Raw genomic sequence first — 20,937 nt, forward strand, 5'->3', positions numbered from 1 at the left:
AATTAAAGAGCTCTATCCTCCAGTTTTATCAGCCACTTCCAAAGGATAGAGGATTGAGTTCTATTAGGTTCTCAGGCAGAACAGTTCCTGAGGTGTAGGCTTATTTCAATGTCACAGATTTAATGCTGTGGGTGGACTAAGGCTAGCCATCCTCAGTGTTTCTCATCCCTCCTCAGAGTATCTCCCTAAATAGCATCAGACCATCGCTTAGTTTGCCTTTGGTTTGCTTTATGGAGTATTAGAGCCATTTTATGCAACCATGTAAGGAGGAGTCTGGACATTAAAGTTCAATATAACTGGGTTATACGGTTGTATAATAACGAGGAGTATAGGGATAACTCCAAAGTTTACAATAGAAAGCTGTGTCATTCTCAAAGGCTGATATTTGTTACAATTTAAAGACTGTAAGTTATTCTTTTACCTTAATATTGTAAATAATGATGATATTAAAAATTAACATTTTAGGGCCGGTCCCATAGCCCACTCAGGAGCCAAGGCCACGGGTTCAGATCCTATATAGGGATGGCCAGTGCGCTCACTGGTTGAGCATGGTGCAGACAACACCATGCCGAGGGTTGCGATCCCCTTATTGGTCAAAAAAAAAAAAATTATTTTATATGTTCGGAATCAGATTATTGTAGATTTAATTCCATAAATAGATGTATGCCTCATAATAAATGATATATATGTTAATTTGGGACGTTTATCACAATGTTATATGCGTCCATTTTTTTATTGTATTTTTATTTTAGCATTACACAACATAAACTTTTGTGGTCCTGTACCAATTTCTCCCTAACCCCTTTCCCACCTCTGGTGTCCTCAGTTCCATTCTCTCTGTTTTTTTTTTAAAAGTAACCACTTGAAATAAATGAATCAAACTCTGCTTACTGTAATCCTACTGTTGGTTGAAGATGTTAGGCCTAGATTAGGAAGAAAAATACATGTGTTCACACATTAGTTTTCCAAGTGTTTGGTGGCATGTAAAATGATATCAGGGGAGAGTACACAGATTTTCACAATAAAGTTTTTGCTGGCTGACAGCATCCACTGTGGAGAGATGAGAATAAGTACATGGGAACAACTACATGACATTACAAAGTAAACTCTACCTAAGAACCTGATACCATGGATTAGTGCTCAGGAAATCCCAGGGTCACTGAGTGAAAAGCCAGCATAATTTGGTGAGTTGTTTGGGGTAAGGGGAATTTGGTTGAATAGGTGGACTTAAAAAGAGAGACTTTGCAAAGAAGAAATCATGCAGAAAATCCAGAAGACAGAAGTGAATGTAGTATGATTGCTACGCTATAGTTAGGAAAAAGGTGTTGTGTAGCAAAGGACCAAACAAAAAATGATTTTGAAATTTTTAAAAAGTTGTATTAGGAAAAAGAACGACTAGATTTTGAGCAGTGCAATGATTTGATTTTAAAGAGGGGAGGGATGGGGCTAAGGGGAATTGTTCTGTCAATGTATTGACAGTGGATTGGTGGGAATCTAGAATAGAATCTAAAAGGTTGTCCAGTTAGTAGCCTAAATATTAAGACAATCTGGAATAGAATCCTTTTATACTAGAGTTGTCATCACAGTGATTCTCTGTTACCTTGTTTTTATCGTAAAGATGAGAAAACATCTTTAGATGTAACGTTACTTGCCCTAAGTCACACAGTGAATAAGGTTGGGAGGGAGTGGGAGGGAAAGATAGAATTGGTCAGGACCAAAAAGGTGAATGGTAGGAGAACCAGTATACTCTAGTGGTTTAGGGCTTGTATTCAGCCCAAGGGTCTCTTCTGCAAAGTCACTAAGGGCCGCAAAATTTGACTTGTCCTCCTGGTGCTGTGGAGATGAGAGGAGTAGTCATAACCAGGTCTTGAGTCCTATCTCTACAAAGTTACCTCACTTTTTGGAAAACAAAGTTCTTTTTCCATAAAAATCCTTTTTCATCATCTCAGGACAAGTCCAAGAAAACCCTCAATAGACATAAGCCCTCAGTGGAACATTTCTGGTTTGAGGGGTGGAGGAGAGGGCAATGCTGAGGGAGTACGTTTTCCTTAAGTTGAAGGCTACTGAGTTACTTTGAGAGGATCAGAGGAATGAATTATTTTCTAAGTTGGTCTTTCTCTAGTTTTCAATTTGTGGGAAAATAGGCCCCCTTTCTATGCAGTTTCCTATTCCTCCTTTAAACAAATTTTGTAAAGAAGTGTTTCTTCTCTGTCAGCAGGATGCCTGCTAAATGCAGTGCTCTGGTTGCGACTGCCTAAGAAGTGAAGTGGAAATTACAGTTTACGGTGTAAAATGGATGGGCACAAGGCATTTCTCTTAATATAAGCATATCCATAAGTGTGGCCTGAACTGAATTAAGAGTATAATGATGATGCAGTCTTTACAGGAAGCTTCATCTAAAATACATGGAGCTGTGAAATTTGTAGCTTGCTTGAACCTAATACAGCCATCAAGTAATCTCAGGTTTAAGTAATTTGTTTATAACCAATAAGCATTCTCCCTAGGTTTGTTTTAACCTAGTATTTTTTTTTCATCGTCTAAATTTTCATTTTAATTTGCTCATTACTTTGAAACATTTTAAACAAAGATTTAAACATTCTGTGTGACTCATACCCCCAGAAATGTGACTTTAAAGAATAAAGGCAGCTCCAGTTAACCCATGTTAAGTGGTGCATGTCTTGTCCCCCAGCATGCCCCTTGTAGAAGACCTCATCTCTCTTCATTTGAGGAGTGGCTCAGAGACTCAGCTGGAGTTCAGATACCTCTCTTAAGATCAATCTGATCAGTTTATAGCCACGTGTTGTATATAAAGTTTTTTCTAGGGCCGGCCCGGTGGCGCACTGCTACAGTGCGCCGCTTGGGAGCACGGTGGCGCTCCCGTCGAGGGTTTGGATCCCACCTACAGACCGGTTCCCGCTCACTGGCTGAGCGAGGTGTGGGAGCAACACCGAGGGTTGCAATCCCGTTGCCGGTCCCGGTCCGGTACGGGCGTGACACTGAGGGTTACGATCCGTTGCCGGACACGAAAAAAGACAAAAAGGAAAAAAAAAAAAAAAGTTTTTTCTAAACACTCATCAATATAAATTCCTGTCCTGAAGGGGGGGGGGGAGCGCAGTATTTGAGAAAATGGAAGGAGACAAACCAGTTAGTTAATTAAACTTTATGAAAGAGGAAATGTAAAGGCCACTGGCAAAATCCACCCCCCAAAACAAACTAAAAATTTTAAGACTATCCTTTTCAAAGTATATATTATGCTGTAAGTCAGCCAACCACAGTTAAAGTAATCAGTTCAGTTTTCATGGGACACATATCTAATGACCCAAGGGCTCATCATCTCCAGTGTTGTGAATTTGAACATACAAATTTTTCCACCTTTAAATAATTCTGAGTTTATCCTGAAAGTGTTAACCCACGAACTAGCAAAGCCTTCCCAATGATATCTTTGACCTCCAAAATATTTCTTAAAGAATCAATTTCACTTCTCTGAGAGACCAGATACCAAGAAAGGGCTGGATAATTGGTTATGTAAGACCATCAAGATCACATGGACTCATTTAGGGCCCCCAAATATATATCTGCCAATCAGAAAGCTCAGGTAAATGCGAGGTTTACTTTGTGCTTTCTGGTTATGAGGGTTGACTCTGACTGCCCTGGCAAGGATAAGGGGCAGTTTACCAGTGTTTTTATGATGTTCTATAAAAGTGAAGAAAGGTACATTAATATATAGCTGGGATATTAATCAATTTTCTAATTATTGTTCGTGTAGTTTAACAGATTAGTTGTTACAGATAATTTCCTACATGTGGTGAAATATCAGTGAACATATGTCTGGGGTAGTTTTTTTTTTTTTTTTTGTCTTTTTTTCCATGTCCGGCAACGGATCGCAACCCTCAGTGTTGCCCCCGTACCGGACCGGGGACCGGCAACGGGATCGCAAGCCTCGGTGTTGCTCCCGCGCCTCGCTCAGCCAGTGAGCGGGAGCCGGTCTGTATGTGGGATCCGAACCCTCGGTCGGGAGCGCCGCCGCGCTTCCCAAGCGGCGCACCATCCAGTGCGCCACCGGGCCGGCCCCCTGGGGTAGTTCTTTTATGTTACCTGTGTTTATCAACTTTTGTCTAGAAACCACTGGAAATTGCCTTTCCAACTAACCCTCTCATAAATAGCTTGATTCAAACATCTCATTGGTCCCTTCCCAGTTGAGAGTAAATAAATTAACACTGAGCAGCCATGTATTCCTTTAACTTGTTCCTTCCCAGTTGAGAGTAAACAAAGTTGATGCTAACCAGCCATTCATTCCTCCAACTGGTCTCTTTTGAATTGAGGCTAAACAAAGCTGACACTAAACAGTCATTAGTCATTACCTCTGCAGTCATCTTCTTCCTGGCCCTTCCCCTTCTTCACCCTCCCATACACCCTCCGAAACACTCTTGAACACAGCTTTGATCTTCTTTTGCCAATTCTGCATTTAGACCCTTCCAGTTCCCTTTACCCAACTCCCATTGGAATCTAGAAGGAGCTCTGTCAGTCATTTTCCATTGTTTTTATAAACTAGGGCTCTAAGAATTAAGGTATTAGCAAATAAGTGAAGAAATTATTTCAGGGAAGAGAATCTTCCTAAGTCTCAATCAGGCTTTTCTCCCTCTCAGTCACTGATTCCCTGATTTCCTAGGGATGAATAGTATAAGTCTGGTCAGGCTCAGTTACTTTGGAGTCCTATTCTTTGGAGGCTGCATGCCTTGAACTGAAGTCTTTCGGGACTTATGGTCTCACCAACCTCACCTGCAGGTTCACCAACAGGCCCACTCCTGTCTTGCCAACCCTGGTCTATTCCTCCAGAGCAGGGCACGTTATGGCATGAGGAGGGAGTTCCTTCCTGTTTTTAACTAAAGATGATTCTTTGATGCATCTATTAAGTTTCCTAGCATTCTGGATGTTATTTTAATTCGTGGCACCCACCTTATCATTTTTATAATGCTAATGAGCTATCTAACAAAAAATGTTACTAGAATGACAGGAATGAATTTTCCTTAGCAGCAAAATTATTATTTCCGTAGGTATTTTTATTGCGTTGTGCATGAAATGGTGCAAAACATACCACTTTGATTTCTCATCTTCTCAAAGAGCTTTGTACTATCTGAGAGCTTGTTAAGTGTGCTGTTGCACAGAGCCATCCTCTTTTACCACCGGGTGGTAAGTTTTCATCACTGAATATGTAAGTTGGATGCCATTTCCCATCCTGATTAGTACTCACAGGATTTGTAAAAACATCACTCCAGCTTTCACTGTAGTCATCTACCCTTGTTTCAATAATTTTGCTTTTGGCATATGACTACAGATGGTTGAGGTTTACAATGAAAGCTAATGTGAACTTTAGAATCTGTACTAAGATAGACACACCGCTCAGAGGATTCTCAGGCTTTTCCATCTCCATCCGGTGCTTTTTACATCAGAGAGAATAGTAAGAAACCACATCGTTGTTTTTCTAGGTTCTCTTAAAAGCGCTTTAAGGTGAGAAGTCTTTATGGGCATTCAATGAAGAAATGCATAAGCAAAGGTTTAAGAAAACTTCTGCTGAATGACTGGACTTAATAGGAACAAAGAAGCTATGCTATCTAACTTGAATGTTGTATAATCCCCCTTTCTTAGAATTCCTTTTAAATTTCTTAAAATATAACTCATTAAAGATCATGATAATTACATGAATTTATCTTTGCACAGCTATTTTGAGGTTCTCTATGAAGATGCTCATAGTTTGCCTTCCTTAGAAAAATCTTATGTGGGTTGAAGATTAGTTTTCTTAACAAATTCTTACCTTTCATTTTTAATAGAATAATCATGAAAGTAGTTGGCATTAGCAGCGAGCATCTTTGAATTCTTCATATTGATTTGTGCCTCTCATATTGGTGGATGGATATTGGATATGAGGTTGACTGTGAGAATAGAAGTGATTTGTCTGAAGACCAGTTCAGCCTTTAGGAAATAAATATATGAACTTACAGAAGATTAGAAAATCTGTGGTAATATTTGTACTCATTTTTAATATACCCATAGAATCATAGATAGTAGAACTGAAAGAAAGCATCCACTTTAGCCTCCCAATTTTATAGATGAGGACTCTCTGAGCCCAGAGAAGATGAGTGGCTCCTTCAAGGTTACATAGATAAGGAAAATCAAATCCTAGGTCTTATTGATCCCAAATTCAGTGTTCCTTCCACCAAATTTAAGCCCATTTATTGATTGAAATCCAAGCATTTCTAATTTTTCTCTGTTTTTATATTATCAGTTTTACTCGTTTGAGAAATCCATATTACTTTTACTGGTTCTGTATTGGGAACATTAAATATCTTGGTTTCTAATTCTATATCACGCTGAAAGTACTTGCATTCATTTATACTTTGTGTCTGATCAATGTATAGTTGTTTTGTCCACAAACTATCTAATTTCTGTTTTATATTTTAAGTTCCTGGACAACAAGAACATTGACAATTTTCTACTTGGTACAGTCCACATAAAGGGCACTTTGGGACCGTATTTAAAGAAGTGTCTTAACACAAATTGCTACTTCTTTCAAGTTTTTTTTTTTTTTTTATAACGATGTCTTTCTGCTCTGGGGCAGCCCCATGTCTGTGTTCTCTGTGTCATATAGTCCCTGTGGGCATTTGCTAAGTGATAGTCATTGCAATTGGAATTATTATTGTAGCTTCATCCCTTCTGTTTCCTTTTATTAAGCCCACTCTTCTACCAACTAGCTGAAGAAGGTAATCCCATGAAAGACATTCTATTTTTATATAGTCTTTAAAGGACTGGTTTTGGTTCATCATAAAATACAACATAATTATAGAATCTGAAAATTAGAAAGAACATTAGAAAGCAATCTCTTGAGCCTGCCCTGGAAAAAATATTTTAAATAAAAGTAAAGAAGTCCTCAATAACCCTTCCACTTCTACCATAGGTTATAACCACTAAAAACAGTTATTTTATATATGGTATAAATCATTATTGTAAAGGAATCCCGTGACTTACATTTATGTCTCCTGTGGAAAGATTATTTGACAAATTATGGGTGCTGTACAATATAGGTTAAAAAAAAAAAGAATCTGTTTTCTTAAGATCTTTTAATAACTGCTTATATTTTGAAAAATATTTTTTTGCTTCTCCTAAAATGTTTAATAGAATGAATTATCATGAAATGAAAGAAAGTGAATGATATCAGAATTAATTAAAGTCAACCTCGGGAATGATTTGCCTTGAAGGGTAAATAGGGAAACAAATGTTCCCAGGCAAGCTGTAAGACACTCTACCAGGGTTTACTTGCCATTGCCCATTGGAAGTGATTATAATTTCGGGGTGGGGTGGCAGGGAGACAAACCTTGCTTCCAGAGGAGATGCTTTTGAGTTCAAATACAAAGCATAATCTGGTGCCTGACTACATCCTCAAATTTTATAGCACTCTTTGACCAAAGGAGAATTATATTGAGAATTTATATTTATACTGATTATACTGATAATATATAGCTAGCACTCCTGAGCTGGAACCTCCTTTGTTATTTAGGAAATGTCCTTGAGAAATAACCTTCTCGATTCCATATTCCTGCGGGCAGCACATGGAGATGGAGGGCCAAAAGTAATATCAAGTCAGAAAGCTGCACAGCATTCAGGCCAAATCCGTTGGAGAGGAAAGCTGTTCCCATGATTAGCGAGCTTCCCCAGCTAGCCTGTAGGTGGGTGTGTTTAACAGAAGGAAGCAATGGGAACCCGCCTGTCAGCCAGTCTTTCGAGCTAATTAGCTCAGCATACAACAAAGATAAGTGAGCCTGGGAGCAGGGCCCCCTGAGGGGTCTTTAGATTCTGGGAAATGTCTGATTGGCAGATGTTAAAAGGGATTCTTTGGTAATCCAGTGCATCAATGAGCTGCACAAATTCAGTCCAGGACTGCAAGAATTCAGGCATGAGGACACTGTGCAGGAGGCTCACACAGGCAGACCCAAGATGGACAGAACCTTGGAATCTCTGAGACACATCATTGCCCAAGTCTTGCCTCACAGAGACCCAGCTCTAGTCTTCAAAGACTGTAAGTACTGAAATGGAGAAAAGTTTTCTGACTTTTAAAAAAAAATAGTCTTAAACATCCAGTCACATCCTATTTAAATACGGTTTTTCCTAAATCTCTGTAGTCGTGTGCTGTGTGTCTAAGTGATATTTAACTTGTTCCTGACTTCAGTTAGAAGAATGATTTCATTTCACCTACAGGCATTAGGACCTGGGTTATTTTGTCAGTGATACATCTTGCTAACTGTTTAGAAGTTTCTCCTTCTAAAATCTGAGAACTGCATAAGACTTAATGTACTTTTTCAGATAATTTTTAAATAAAGCAAGGCTGGCGGGTACTGAGATTGAAACTAAAAACAACTTGGAAATGATAAAAAAATATATATTTGTTAACCTGTTTAATCCTTCACAACACATATTAGCTATGTTAAATCAAGTATTGTGTTTTTCTGAAATTTTTTGTTGTAAACAAGTTAACTTTACAAAAAAAAAGACCACTGAGCTCTTAGATTTTGATAACAAATTATAATAGTTTAGTTAAAAGGCCGATAAAATGAGATTCTTCCCAACCTCAGCGATACTCCCTGTGTCTCCCCTCCCCACCCCACACACACGCCCAAATCTACACAGTATGGAAAAGCTTGTTCAAAATATTCTTTTTTAATGATTATGAAAAATAATTCAATCAAGCTTTCCAATTCTAGCAATACTATTAAACGTTGGCCATATAACTTCATTTCTGGAACCAATTTGATTTCTTGCTGCTGCAAAACAGACTATCTTCCCGTTGTATCTTATCTACAGTGGGTTTCATATTACAAAGCGCTTCTGAAATGGAACTTTGCTTTGGGACTGCCCAAAAGGTGAAATGCATATGGATTTTTTTTTTAAACCTCAATAGGTTACAGCTTTCCTCTTTGTGAATCTAGTTATGTTTGTCTCCATCAAAACATCAGTGGTTTGGATTTTTGCTTTCTGATTGCTGAATAACGTTCCTTTCCAGATGTCTGTCCTTTTAATTTATATTTCTCATATGTGTAATGAAGAAAGAGAAATGTTAGGCCACTTTATTCTATAAATTTTTTCTCTTAGAGATTAAATTGTCACTAATCTGCCCTCTAAAGCATAAAATGAAAGCCTTTTCTTTCCTTCTTTTATTTTTTTAAATATTGTCTTCAAGCATTTGTCAATAGCTATGTTAGAACTAATAAAAGTCACTCCCTCCCCTAGTCTAGACTGGAGTCTGTTCAGGTTTGGTATGCTTCTTTAAGTGAAAAGTGAAGGAAAGAATGTCTCTCTCGTACAATAGCACTGAATTCACTAGTGGAGGATAAAAGGACTCCTGGGCTGTCCAAAGACTCGGATAAATTGTATAGGACCAGGGGTCTCATGCTGAGGGTTTGGATAGTAGAAGCAGTAAAAAGCAATAGAGAAAAATTTTTCACTGAGCTCACTGTAAATTTAAGAAGTTTAAATCTGCACTCATATGGCCCATAGTTCAAGCTGAACTAAATGGCAATTGTACATGAAGTTCCATCACCCAGAACTTTCAGGAATTCTTTTATATGGAAAAACAGAAAAGTATCCTATTTACTATATTTCATTCATTTACATAGAACCTAAATTTGACCAGATAGTATTGCCTGCTTACCCTAGAATGGACTGCCACTCGGCAACTGCTAGTATGGTTAATAGGTGTAAATATTAAGCTGCTGATCTTCTTTCTTCTGGCTTTTGTAATCTGAAAATGACTAAATGAAAGTAAGCCAAATGGTAAATTTCTACTAGGAGTTTTTGTAACATCGAAACATCCAACCACTCACCATCCTATGGAGTAAGCGGGAATGGGTTTACTTACTTTCTGGGGCAGGACATCCAAGAGACTGTCTGGGAACTATGCCATCCCCTGGTATGTAAGCCCATTTTCTTTGGCATACCCATAAGTCGCTGCTACCACACACCTGCTGGCAGCCCATGAAAAGCTGCCACCAGCTTTGAATGGCAGGTTCAGAGTAGCACCATGTCCTAGTCACTCCTGGCTCCTCCCCCATCTCTACCCCTCCAATCACTTTCTGCCAGAAGAAAAGGCTGAGCACTTGAGCACATCACTGCCAATTCCTTAAGAAAAAATTACTACCTTGCTTTCCTGCAAGATGAAAAGCTGTTCTGAGAATTTTTAAAACCATCCCAGTTGAACAAAGGAGCATTAAAAAAAAAAAAAAAAAAAAAAAACTTTTAGACTTTTTCCAAAGTTCTCTTCTGTGAATGCAAGGGTAGTTCTTTATCTTTTCACTCTTTGAACACACATAATGTAAGGAGAGTAAATGATCCCTCATTTGGCTTTTGATTTGCGTAAAAACAAGCAATAGTAACTGAATTTTCTCTTCACGTTGGTCAGAAAAGCACATAGAGTTTTCTGGTCTGAGACAGATCCACATGGGAATAGTTACATTCATTTAAGAAAATAAAATTCAAATGCTTTTCTCAGCCAAGGAGGCCCTTCAAATGGCATTTTGCAATACGTTAAATCTTGTCATTTTATTTTATGCAAGGTGTTCATCTGGCAATAGTTGTGATTTGGTTTTTATTTTCTCTCCTGGAAGGAAATGAATTCTATAACACACTTTTTTTTTTCTTGTCCCTATTTTACATTTCAAACAAAAAACAATGGAAGAAGGTTTCAAATAAGGTGGGCTCTCAATTTGAAGTTTGCTCATCTAAACTGACACTGGACTGTTCTCCATTACACAAATGTTTCTATTTTGTAACAAGTGTTACTGGAAGTCTCCATACCACCAGACAGAATCTCTTTGCAGAGAAAGTATGGCATATCTCCATGTTGCCTTCCATTCTTGGCTTTGTGCAATATCCAATTTCTTTTCAAGTGCCATGCTTCACAACCAAACATGAGATATCCTAAAAGCAGCCCCTGGCCACTCTTTTGGGGGAGTGTGTGAGCTCACTATTTGTTTGCCACTGTTTGACAGTTCCTCACGTGCTCTCCCAAAAGAAATCACCACATGATTTCAAGAAGGTTAAGCTTTCAGATCCTGATGTGAGTGTTAACTCTTCAACTTATCATCCATTTAATAGCGACACTAGGATGTCAAGTTCCCATGTGATAGGCATTATGCTAGAAACATCTATTCTTCTCAGCCAGCCGGTCATGTAGGTACTATTGTTATTTATAGGTGAGGGAACTGAGGCTCAAGGTAGTTATGGTGATTTGCCCAAGGTCACACAGCTAGTAAGTGATAGAGCCAGGATTCAAAGTCTGTCTTCAGTCACTCCTCACCTTTAGCCACTGCAAGACATTGTCCCTCAGAAAAGGACATGCTAGTTACCATGTCCTTAGTGTTGCAGTGGCAGTATCTGTTAAGAAAACAGAGCGAGGAGAGAAGTGAATTCTTCTGGGAGTGTAGAGGGAACCCACTAAACAGTCACATCTGAACAGGAGTACGACAGGAAAGTGGAGAGGGGAAGGGCATTTTTGAAGAGAGGGAACAGCTTTTCCAAAGGCACATTGGGCAGTATAAGAACAATGCATGGGGGAGGCAGAGACAGGCTGAGAAGGCAGGTGAGGCAATGGGGAGCTGTTGTAGTTAATGGTGATCCTAGATTAGTTCTAGAAGTTTATGGCCTTATGTTGCATTAGGGAAAAGTTTATATTGACATCTGTTAGAAGTACACTTCCTGATACCTAAATTAAGGAGAATTGCAGCTTTTTCTCAGCAAGAATCCATTTGCCAAGTCAGGCAACATGCAAGATTTGTGAATGTCAAACATGCCTATGAGGAGAAACCACTGATCGCCAAAATCAAGGCAAACTTTTGACAATCAAAAAGATTGTCAAAAAGGTATCTTAGTTGTCATTGCAGCTATGAGAATGTGTTGATTTCTAGTATTGACTTATAAAGTGTCATGTTAGATTTTACTAATATTTTTCCCCAGATTTTATAATGAAAAAGTAAGATGGAGCATTTACTAAACATTGCACAATTGGAAGCAAATTTCTTATATATTTGAGGTGCATTAACTCTTCCATTTGGGGAAACATTTTTCTGCATGAAAGGTTTTATTTACATAGATAGATGAATACTATACTTCAAAGAATACATTTTTACCCTTTGAAAAAATTGGACCAAGCTATAGGACTATTAAAAACATCCTAGTAATCAAGAATCTATCTGTATGCAGCATGAGAGAACAAAAATCCTCGAGTCAAGTATTTTCTCCATCCCATTCTTTTTAGTGTAGTTACTTGAAATCTATAAATTTGATGATACATTTACAGTTTTCGCATTTAACAGAAAGGGATGGAGTAGGATGTAAGGAATGAAGGTTCTTGTGCAGTAAAATCCTGACATACACTGTGTAGCGTTCCACCATGTAAAGTGTGCCTGAAAGAATACAGTTTAAAACAAGCCCTCCACTACTTGCTAGCTGATTTAAGAATAATGACTGCATCTTAATTACAATAATTTAAACTCTGATAATCTTAACATCTAAAACTGTGGATGTCAGTTCGACTGAAGCTTACTTTATTTATTACAGGATACAACTATCTTTGTTTGAATTTATACTAAGAGAAAAATGCAGATTTCAGTTCAGCTGTCAGTGGCATAAGAGCTATTCTCTCTCTCTCTTTTTTTTTTTTTCCTCCCCCAGTAAATACACACTTGGCAGAGTTTCAACACTGAAAGTCTCTGCCCCAGAGGAAAATTTTTCAAAATGGAAAAAACTAGGTAGCTTCTTGATCACTTAAAGGCCATATGTGTCCTAGTACATTTATTTCTTATATATAAATAAGATTTAACAGTTTAAAATAAGATATGATAGACATCCATTCTGTGATATCAAACCTGGGGCCACTTCATGGACTGTTGTCTCATCTCCAGAGGTTTTTTTTTTTTTATTTTTAACAGTTAAGATTTGTTAGCTTGAACTCAATTTTAACAACTTCTGAAACTCATGTGTTAAGTTACAGCCCATAATAGGATACAGCTGCATAAGGGTGAGTTTCTAAGTTATGATCTTTCTGTTTAAATGATACGGTTTTACTGATTATGTGCTACAGATTGATCTAAGAAATGTAAGACAACTTTAGAAGCCTTTCATAAAAGAATCTTCTTTATTTAATACATTTCATATTGAAGTTTTAACCCCAAAAGCTCTTATTTCTTTTACTCCATGTTCAAGTGCCCATACAAGTTTAGTCTGTCAAGGTGGTTAAAACAATCCTATTTTAAACAAAAAAAGAATCCTATGGGAAGTTTAATACTGACAAAATAGACAATTATTGCACTCCCTGTAGGTCTATATTTTCTCTCTGGTGTCCATAGACTGTTGTTTGAATTATGGCTTTGCTTTTTGTTTTGGGTTGTTTTTTGTTTTTTTTCTTTTTTTGCTATTACAGTGATGATCGGTTGATCCCTATTTTGATCCATCCCATTAAGCAGCTGTGGGAACCCATCATTTAGTCACCTCTCCTTTGGCTCTTATGGCTGACTATTTAGTTTACATTTCTGTCAGGTGGTTCTGCATTGCATGTTATCACTTCACCAGCCTGTTTTTGTCCACACCTAAGTTTAAGTCCCAGGAGGGAGAGCTGTACCTTGCACTTCTTTGCAACTCCAAGGTGCCTCCTACCGGCCAGACACCTAGCCAGGTGCACAATCAGACATTTTTTGATTACTGATTAGTTGATTTTTCTCCCTCACAAAAAGGGGGGAAGATTTTTCCCATTGTCAGGTGTTCTCCTTTATGATGAAGCAAACTGTGCTGGGACCCTTCTAAGCCATTCATCCACTGACACCGTTGTCACAGGTTAATTGTATGCTGGGCTAAGTTGATAGCCAGAATGAACAGGAGGGAGCATGGAGGGAAAAGGTACTCACCATCACCTCCAGCATCTCCACCAGAGCGCTGCCTCACGTTGGCCTTAGCAGAGCCATGTAGAATCATCCCACGAACCACACTGGTATAGGGGCTTCAATTGTCCATCATTACATTCATTCCCAGGATTTACCCCCAGCTGTGAGTCATTAAAAGCCATGCACCAAATTCTGTGCCTTCTACATAGACCCTGGTTTATGGCAGGGTTGAAAAGCAGCCTTGCCATACTGTGGCAGCCTTGAAGAGCATTCTTATGCTGACCATTTCCAGGGAAGGAAGATGCATTATATGCCTAAAGCCACATTTGCACAGATTTGGCCATTTTGATCAAGCAGAACTAATCGTAAAGCAACCAGTGTGACTGATCTTTGGTTGTCTAAAATCAATGGACCTGCTAAGTCTCCTTTAAGTACAATGCAGTGTCAGTGCCCGATGGAACATGGGAAGTTATATACTTCCTGATTTGTTACACAGGTTACAGTAGGTTTTTATTTTATGCAGCTTTTGAGATTAGATGAAATCATCCCATCCATAGGGCACATGTAAACCACACATATGAACTCAGGGCTGCTACTGCTGCTGTTAAATGTGGTATACTTAATTACATTTTATTTTAATGTATCCTTGTGCTTCCCTCTTGCTTCTTCATATTCTTTCTCCTCTCCTCTCCTTTAAAAAATTACCCTGCACTTGCAAATATACAGAAAATAAGTGTTATTTAAATTTCCTCCCCAAAAGATTTACAGTTTGGCAGTCTTAAATTCTAACGTGAAAAATAAACCAAAAGGAATGATATCCTTTTTGCATATTTTGTAGAATCTTTAAAGAGGTTAATTGTAAAACAACCCAAAGGATCATAGTTCCTTCAGGAAAATGTTTGGCATAGAGGTTAGGGAAGAAAAGAAAAAACAAACAAAATAAGAAACACAACCAGCTTTCCAGCTGCTGAAGTAGCTAAGCACTGACTCCAGCACTACCAAAGGAAATCCCTCTGCTGGGAACACAGCAAGACTCCAAGCTGTCTCAGTCCTGCTATGTCTGTGGCAACCTTTGAAAGACTGTCTACATAAAAGAAAAAAGGGCCCAAGATTCTTGCATGTCATACCTGACACACAAGCTGTGTCTGCAAGATTCCAGTAGACTGGTCAAACCTTGGCAAAAACTGGGATGGTTACAAACAGCTAGAAAACCAGTTCTGTTGATCAGTGTCCTGGTGTTCAGCCAAGCCCAGCACAAGACCCAAAGGCCCCCATTTTTCAACCCATTTTGTATGAATTAGCAAATCGACATCACACCTTGAGCTTGCCCCTTAAATTACTTGGGGATTGGTTAGAGCGTGGTTCTGATAAAACCAGGGTCTAGGGTTCAATCCCTGTAAAGACCAGCCACCAAATAAATAGATAGATGAATAAATTACTTGGGGGTCCTTTTTCTGTTTTTCCTCAACAAAACTAGGAAATCATATTGGTAAGAACAACTTGTACATAATTGAGTTACTAGAATAGAAAATACTAATTAACTTTGTCTTAAAATATCACCTGCTAAGGATAATTTAATTAAAGATTATATGAAAATATTACATACCATAAAATACATCTGTTTAGAGGCAGAAAATCAATTTGAAAATACGTTAATCATCTTGAAATCCTTTTAGTGATTTGTCTTTTAATGGCAGCCTTTCCAATTTGTTTTTGGCAAGGAAAATTTTACCCAGCTAGAATTTTTCCTCATGTAAGGCTTAAAGAAATTGGTTCTTTTTTTCTGATAGATTTATAACAGACTTTTAAAATTCCTTTTTGCAGACAAATGACTGTTTTCTATGCAAGACATATTAAGGTAATTGAACAGGGCAATGAACTATATTGTTTCTACTTTCCTGAAGTATATGCAGTCTTTAAATGTTAATTTAAAATAAAAGTTAACTCCTCTCTGTAGTTTTTGGCAATATCAGGTCTACTGCCTTTAGCATCCATTAGAAAGTGAAAAATTAGGACAAATATTCATGTCTCCAGATTTTGAAATATGTAGCATTTCATTCATTTATTTTCTGGCTATTATGGAGCTTTGACTTTACCAATGAATGTTATCAAAAGAGCTTTCTCTTTTCCATCTCTAACTCTTCACATATCTTGGAAATAAATTAAATAGTACGATGTGTTCAGTTAGAGAATTTTCAGACTTGCAGACTATTTTTAGAATATTTAATGACATGGTTTCCAACCCAGGAACAGTTAGTTTCAAAGATGCAATATGCAAACACATAATCATGCCTTTTCCTTTCTTCCTTCACCTTCTCTAACCGCAAATAACAGTGAACACTCTAATGTTTACTATGTGTGAAGCTCTATTCTGGGCATTTTCCATTTTAAGCCTTACAGCAACCCTGTGATTAAGGTACTACACTTCACAGTTGAGGAACTGAGGCATAGAGCAGGTAGACACCTTGTAGTGGTAGACACAGGATTCAAACCAGGGAAGTCTGGCTCCAGAGAACAGGCTTTTAACTACTAAGTAAACAGCTGCCTGTTGATAAAAGATGGAGAGACAGGATGCAGTGCACATTTTATTGTGCATGACTAGTGCCTGTATTTGAGGACTCTTCTATAGATATACTCTAAAATTCATGGGCATTTAAATTCTCTGCATCTCAGGCTTCCCATAAGAAAACATAGATCATGTGCCCTATCAGTATCTCCATCATGTCCAGTCCGTGAAAATGAAAATACAATATTATATATACATGACAAACTGTGAGGATAAGAGCCCTCTGGGTGTCCAGTTATTGATGTCCTTCTGAGGGGCTTCCTGATTCTTCCAGGGTATGGATGGAGCAGTCTTTTGCTTACTTTCTTTCCTACCCATTTCTCATGGATTTTTCTGCTCAGGCTCCTCCCAGAGAAATGTTCTGCCTTGGGCTCACCCAGATGCACAAGAGCAACCACACATTCTCTCTGAGTGTCTGGGCTCTTCCTCATGACTCCACCTCTTCAAGGATGGAGGCACCAGAGGTAGCACAGCACCTTAGGCCAGGACCAAGGACATAGAACTCTGTGTTCCTGCCTTTCTCTCCCACTCAAGTAAAGCTGGGGCACCAGGATGAAGGGGTTCACTTCCAATTATTAAAAGAAGCCAAGTCCCTTTACCCTGTCTCTTGTCGAATCACATCCCCTTCCTAACACACCCTTTCCTATCACTCCCTTACACAATTCCTCAGCAGAGGTGTAATTATTTCTCTTACTCTTTTTGACACTTGCCACCCTCAGTCCTTTGAGAACACAGTTTCTTTCCCTTCCCCCATCCCTGTCTGTTGGGAAAATAGAATAATTTAATCAGGCTCCCCTTGCCTAAGGACTGGTTGGGGGTGGTTCAGTAAACAAATTGTATGTGTGTGGGTGGAGTTGGTATGCATGCATGCTTCGGTTTGGCTGCAATCTGCCTCGGGTGGACGCTGCTCCCGCAGGGCCATGCTTTCCAGCTTCCAAGGGTCTGTTTGCCCGTTACCTAGCTCATAGACCTGCGCATGAGGGGTCTGGTGACCCAGCCTGGCGTGTGAGGGGTCTGGTGACCCAGCCTGGCATGTGAAGGGTCTGGTGACCCAGCCTGGCGTGTGAGGGGTCTGGTGACCCAGCCTGGCGTGTGAGGGGTCTGGTGACCCAGCCTGGCGTGTGAGGGGTCTGGTGACCCAGCCTGGCGTGTGAGGGGTCTGGTGACCCAGCCTGGCGTGTGAGGGGTCTGGTGACCCAGCCTGGCGTGTGAGGGGTCTGGTGACCCAGCCTGGCGTGTGAGGGGTCTGGTGACCCAGCCTGGCGTGTGAGGGGTCTGGTGACCCAGCCTGGCGTGTGAGGGGTCTGGTGACCCAGCCTGGCATGTGAAGGGTTTGTGACCCAGTCTGTGAACAGGCTTGAGGGGTCTGTGAGCTCCAGACCCAGCAGCCCTAGCTCGACAATTGGCCCAGTCGGCAGGTAAAAGAGCTTTACAATTGGCAACGTTAGCAGGATTCCGACATTAGCCTAGCTTTACACCTGTCTAATCCTCATTCCTCTGAGGAGGGCTCGGCTTAGGCTCTCCTCCTATGCAGATTTTTCCTGACTCTTTCAGCCCACATTCATCTACTTTCCCTTTGCGCTGATTTAATTTAACTGTGCCATAGATTTTTAAGCTTTAAATTTTAACATCATCCCTGTTCTACAATTTAGCACTTTAATATGTTGTTCACTAATTATATGATGAATGTATTATTTCTCCAGTCAGATTGTAAATCTCTGTGGGCAGAGAACTGTTTTGAACTTCCTGATTACTTCATACCATCAAGGTCAGAGTCAACACATAGATCACATCAGTGCCACATTGCTGGTTAATTATGTGTTCTGTTCCACTGATCCCAGAAACTATTTTCAAATCCTTTTCAACAGAGTGAGCCAGGCAATCAACATAAATTGGTTAGAGGTGGCAAGCAAACCAAACAGACTCACCATCTCCCTTATTGTTTTCCTAAGCCCTAGTTATTGTGAAGGTACAACCCAAGTGAGCAAGCTGCCAGCAATCTCCTGTCCACTCTGACCAGGCTTCATCTTTCTGCACCTGCTCTGCTACCTCCAGCTGGGGCATGGTTGCCACCATCACACTCATACTGTGTGACACCACAGTGGTCCAGACATGAAACGTTCAATTCCAGAAGGAAGTCCTGACCTCCCCATGAATTGAAGTGACTTCATGTACCTCCTACACATTCAATTGCACTAAAACTGTTCAGAAGATGTAGAGTTTTCTCTTAGGTTGCGAATGAATTCAATGACTGCTTCTGGGTCAATCGCCCAGTGCTGGATACCAAGGAGGGTACAGAGAAGAACAAACCTGAGTTCTTGCCCTGTAGAATCCCAGTCTGCTGTGAGTTAAATAACAGACCTGTACTGTATAAGATGAAGTGTTACCACATGGCGTTTCATTCCTCTAGCCAGAAGGAAGCTCAGCCAAGTCTGACTTGATAAATTTAGCCAGGAGCACCACATCCATTTTATTAGCATAGTTTATAGGAGATTAAGTGCTAAAACACAGAGTCGCTAATGGAATAAGAGCTCAGAAAAGGAGATGCACATGGGCTGCAACCAGTGAGTAAGGCGTGATGAAGGAGGTGGTGTTTCCTCTGAAGTGTGGGAGTAAATTGGATGGAAGGAGGGGAGGGGCTGGGCAGAAACAACACTCAAGGTAGGAGGGAGAAATTAAACGAAGGCGCAGATAGCAAATAAGCACCACGTGTTCAGGGATTTCTGCTGGAGATGGTCAAAGGTTGGATAGCCAAGGTGTTCCACATTTTTGGATGTCTTCATCAGTTAACTGGGAAAGCCTCGATGTTGAACTTTATAATAAAAAAGGAAGCTTGAGGAAGGGGAAAATGAAAACCTTACTTCCTAGATACTTGCTTGGGGATTTAATTACTACTCTGAAAATTCTGTCATGTTCAAATTTCAAAACACAGTGAAGAAGAAAGTAGCCACACGGACGTCTATAAACTACCTAGTAAGTTGTCTTGTTACTGATACACAAAATATTCAAAACTGCTGAAGGGGTCTATCACTTCTGTCCGAAAAAGCCATTTGGGGCAGTGGAATGGATTAAGAAGTTTGATCTACATTCAAAAGTAAATTGCTTTCTTTATTCTCAGACGTTATAAGCTGATAAAAGTCACAAAAAGAAACTATATTTCATGCTATTGTTCCCAGGATCTCTCCAACAATTCTCTCTCATTCTACTTCCTCCCACACTGCCAGCCTCAGCCATTTGGTATTGTTTCTTTATAGTAATTTTATCAGTTAAACATCAGCTACCTTGACAAAAGCAAAACCAAAAGATGACTTGTGAGAGTTAAACTCTGAACCTGAAGAGCTGCTCCACTTGTCCGGACTCCAGCATCACCCACAGTGACAACATTGCTTTCTCCAGATCTCCAGGCCTCCAGCTGAGGATTCACTAACACCCTCATGTCTAGGCTCCAGATTCACTGGATGACCAATTTATACTGTCCTGGCTGTGGATAAAGCCCTTTCTCTTTTAGTGTCCATTGCAAGAGAGTAGAAACTTCAAAAAGAATTTTAATAGACTTTGGGAGAAACAATGCAGAGCCAAAAATAATGTGTTCTAGATGATAGCTTCCTGACCCAGAGTGGGGGGCCACAATCAGGCAGAGATCCGACCTTTCCTTTTGCTCATGCCCCTCTGCCTGGGAAGCCTGCTCCAAGCTTCTCAGGAGTCTTTTGTCATTTCTTGTTCCTCTTGAGGTCCCTCCATCTTTCCTTGAAAGAAGGGGAGGCTCAGTCACAGCCCCTTCCAAGCCACGTGGTAGGTGGGTATTTACACCATTTCTTTAAACCAGAACAAAGTATTGGCTGAAGATTGATCATGAAGATGTCTGCTCACATGCACACAGACTGATCATGCAGTATAATAGTTCCCAGCTGGATACCTGTCCTATCACTTTAGGAAAAAGTACAAATATTGGCTTTTGCTTTACTTGACGTTGTCAAGAACAAATGTCAGACAAATGGCCCATGGGAAAAGGTAGGTGCAGTAATTCTTGTGGGAGGCCTTCTATGCCTTCCCTACTGCCAGCCTCACAAATACAGCACATCTGCTCTACCTTTGATGACATTCACATATTCAACTAACATTTATTATTTAGGCATTGTGAGGAAAATAATATTAAAAATAATAATTCTTCCAAAGACCAGCATCTCTAGTAGAAGTAGACAGACATGAAGACAACTTAAGTTCCATCATATTAGGGAGTATTTCAGGATGAGCAAAAAACATAAACTATGACAGAACAAGATTAAAAATCCCAGTTCCAAAACCAAGTAGCTATGTGATTTTTACCTTGAGCTTATTTTATTGCTCATATATAAACTGGATGATGTTACCTATTTCAAGGGGGTATTTCAAGGATTGAGTGAGAAAATACACAGCACATAGCATATAATAGGTACATGATAAGGGAAA

The 20,937-nt window shown here is 39.5% G+C and overlaps 1 protein-coding gene across 1 annotated transcript in view; it reads left to right on the forward strand.

The window, feature by feature from the left end:
- Positions 1-7,713: 7,713 nt before the first annotated feature.
- Positions 7,714-20,937, forward strand: part of LIX1 (Lix1 homolog (chicken)) — a 47,350-nt gene continuing 34,126 nt past the window's right edge. The window contains exon 1 of the mRNA XM_008592370.1: positions 7,714-8,071. Within this exon, the coding sequence (XP_008590592.1) occupies positions 7,990-8,071 (82 nt within the window). The 5' untranslated portion in view covers positions 7,714-7,989. The remainder of the gene's footprint in view (positions 8,072-20,937) is intronic.

The sequence above is a fragment of the Galeopterus variegatus genome, unplaced genomic scaffold, assembly GCF_000696425.1.
Source record: "Galeopterus variegatus unplaced genomic scaffold, G_variegatus-3.0.2 Scaffold7838, whole genome shotgun sequence".
Taxonomy (NCBI): domain Eukaryota; kingdom Metazoa; phylum Chordata; class Mammalia; order Dermoptera; family Cynocephalidae; genus Galeopterus; species Galeopterus variegatus.